The sequence below is a fragment of the Hermetia illucens genome, chromosome 1 (assembly GCF_905115235.1).
Source record: "Hermetia illucens chromosome 1, iHerIll2.2.curated.20191125, whole genome shotgun sequence".
Taxonomy (NCBI): Eukaryota; Metazoa; Arthropoda; class Insecta; order Diptera; family Stratiomyidae; genus Hermetia; species Hermetia illucens.
The window spans coordinates 96,790,359-96,793,086 of NC_051849.1; the positions used below are offsets into that span (position 1 = coordinate 96,790,359).

At 37.9% G+C, this 2,728-nt stretch overlaps 1 protein-coding gene across 1 annotated transcript; it reads right to left on the reverse strand.

Moving 5' to 3' along the window:
* Nucleotides 1-564: 564 nt before the first annotated feature.
* Nucleotides 565-1,573, reverse strand: LOC119657291 (trypsin beta-like). Its single transcript, XM_038064141.1, has 3 exons — nucleotides 1,407-1,573; nucleotides 902-1,347; nucleotides 565-828 (listed from the first exon to the last, which is right to left on the reverse strand). The coding sequence occupies exons 1-3, from the start codon at nucleotides 1,527-1,529 to the stop codon at nucleotides 636-638; spliced, it is 762 nt and encodes a 253-aa protein (XP_037920069.1). The 5' UTR covers nucleotides 1,530-1,573; the 3' UTR covers nucleotides 565-635.
* Nucleotides 1,574-2,728: the final 1,155 nt, after the last annotated feature.

The window sequence follows — 2,728 nt, forward strand, 5'->3', positions numbered from 1 at the left end:
AGTTTTTTCCTAATTTAAGAAGCTTGAATTTTACAAATGGTAGACCATACAGTCATTTTGCTCGTATTGTCGAAAACTTTTGACATAATTTTATCAACAGAGTCATGTGAATTCGAGCTTCACACAAAATGCTTATCTGCATTAGAAAGTACTTACTACGGTTTTTTCTGTTTTTTCCATAATTGGGATTATTTTTGATGAAATTATAAAATTTTTCTCCAATCCTTTTCGATATTCCACGGTGAAAACCCCCGTGCCTCGTGGAATTTATGAGGCAGCAAAAGGATCGTTTGAGGGTGCGATCCGTTATGGATCTTCTCTTCCGATCACGGAACTCAGGTCAGAATTTTTACAACTCTAGCCCGGCGGTTGAGCCGTAATATTTTTTTATTTTAATTTCTAGATTTAGCTCGCGTGCCATATTCCGAGAGTATGAGTGATATTCTAATGATTATTTGTTTGTCAGGTTTCAGTGCGGATCGGTTTAAGGACGCGTGAAGCTATGTACAATGACACGCAGGGGGACTGAAATATTTAAAGCCCTTTGTATAAATGAAATACTAATTGACCGCATCAATTGGGTGAATGCTTCGTTTATTAGACGCTAAACATCATAATCTTGAAATTTTGAATCATTAAATTCCTGCTATTTGAGTAATCCAATTCCTTATTTTCGGATCAGCTACGTTTGTATACAAGCCAGGATATTTAGGATTGGCGCATCCGACACCTCCAGAAACAACGCCCACTTGAACACTGCTGACAACAATTGGACCACCACTGTCTCCTTGGCAGGAATCATGTCCAGTTTGACCAGCACAAAACAGCCTAAAACAGTCAGGTGCGTTACGTTTCACGCAGACGGTCTTTTCTCATTTACTAAGGGTTGTGTTATACATACATGTTGTCAACTCCTCCAAATGCTGCATAATCCTGGACACATTCAGACTGAGTAAGAATCGTAACGGTGACATATTGGAGTTCGGTTGGGTTTACGGCATCTGAAGCTGATGTCAGTCCCCATCCGGAAATCGTAGCAGCATCGCCTATAGGAAGAGGCGTTCCAGCGGCTGGTAAAGTAATTACTCCAATATTGTTTCCATCAAATGCATTCGAAACAGAAACTAGAGCAACATCGTAGTCGCCATTGCTGGGATTGAAATCTGGATGAGTGAACAATTGAGTAGCTTGCACTAATTCTCCCCCAGACGTTGAAATGGTACTTCCAGCTCTAAAGGAGACGTCAGAAGATTGAGCTGACATAACACAATGCGCAGCAGTCAGTGCCCATTCTGATGAAATAATAGAGCCGCCACACATATGCCTGCCATTGATTCTCAACGAAAGCTGGATGAATAGACCTTGACTAAGCTTCAATTTCTTAACTGGTGTGCATGCTAACTTACCTGATAGGGGAAGTTTTCAATGTCAGCTTCAACGCCTCCAACTATGTACTCATTAGGATGTGGAAAGCAGGATACAAATAGGAGTTCAACCCAGCAGACGAATGAAAATATTAAACGTTTCATTTCCGGTAGGTCTTTTTCGAACAGAAAACTATTTAAAATTATTATTGGCAATTCTCCTATTTATATATCCAGCAAATATTTATCTGAATTTGATAAACTTTATCATTTTTTAAATGGATAAAGAAAAATGATTTTGATAATATCATATCTCCTATGGATGCCAATTCTATTGTCTTCAGAGGTTTATCGTTTTGATATCTGAAAATGTCACGCATTGTGGCAAATAAGGCACTAACATTTTGTATCAGTTAAGAGAAATAGACAAACCGGAAGCTATATTGATAAACGATATAACTTGGAACTTGTAGATTACAATTTGAATAGAAGGAAATGTACAATATGACCATAGGGAATTTTTGACTTTAAACACTTTGCGATTTGCGTATATAAATATTTATCATGGTGAATGAAAATTGGGGATCCAAAGCTTTGCTTCGTTGGTTGATTCATTATATAATTCACTGCGTGAGCTATGAATCTTATGTCTTATCTAACCACTGTTACTTTTGATTTCTAATTAAAACAAATACATATATTTGGCGCGTAAATTGATATTATTTTGCGTTAGAGCAAAGTATATGAATAACATGCTAGTGATAAGAATTATGAGAACTTGGGAGTTTTGACTGGCTGCGGCGGTCACAAAGAGGGGTCGTATTTGATCCTCACGTATTTGCAACAACTTGATAATCTCACCAGAACATTGGCAAGTACGTGCAGTTTGTCAACTACAGATGATTTTATTTTATGTATGACTTGATCCTGCTTAAGGATAGAGCAATTTGAAATCATGCTTATTCGTATTGATTAAATTGTTTTGCTGAGCAAGGGGAAGTGTATAGCTATATAGCAGCTGTATAGTAGTTAACTGCGCCAAGAACAATAAAACTACAGAAGATCTGTTTTCCGGCGCATTGCTTGAATTTTTATGATGGAAGAAAAACAGTGCATATTTGACGTTATTCAATCCCTTGCGCGTGAAAACTGTCGAACATTTACTATGGTGTTAGTGTTGTGTGTGAGGCATAATATGAGAAAACATACACAAGAGAACCATCTAGGCGTTGTCGATAAACGCGCCAGTCAACTACTTCCCATCTAACCTACATATGCATTGACATTCCGTGTCGCATGGAATTTCGATTTGTTACTTCTGTATGTAGTCTTCTTGGCAAGGAGGTTGAGTTTCGAGTGTCACG

Coding starts and splice junctions, on each gene's coding strand:
- LOC119657291 (XM_038064141.1), bottom strand. CDS start 1,529: ATGAAACGTTTAATATTTTCATTCGTCTGCTGGGTTGAACTCCTATTT. Junction 1,348..1,406: donor TTGAAAACTTCCCCTATCAG/GTAAGTTAGCAT, acceptor CTATTCATCCAG/CTTTCGTTGAGAATCAATGG. Junction 829..901: donor TTTGGAGGAGTTGACAACAT/GTATGTATAACA, acceptor TGACTGTTTTAG/GCTGTTTTGTGCTGGTCAAA.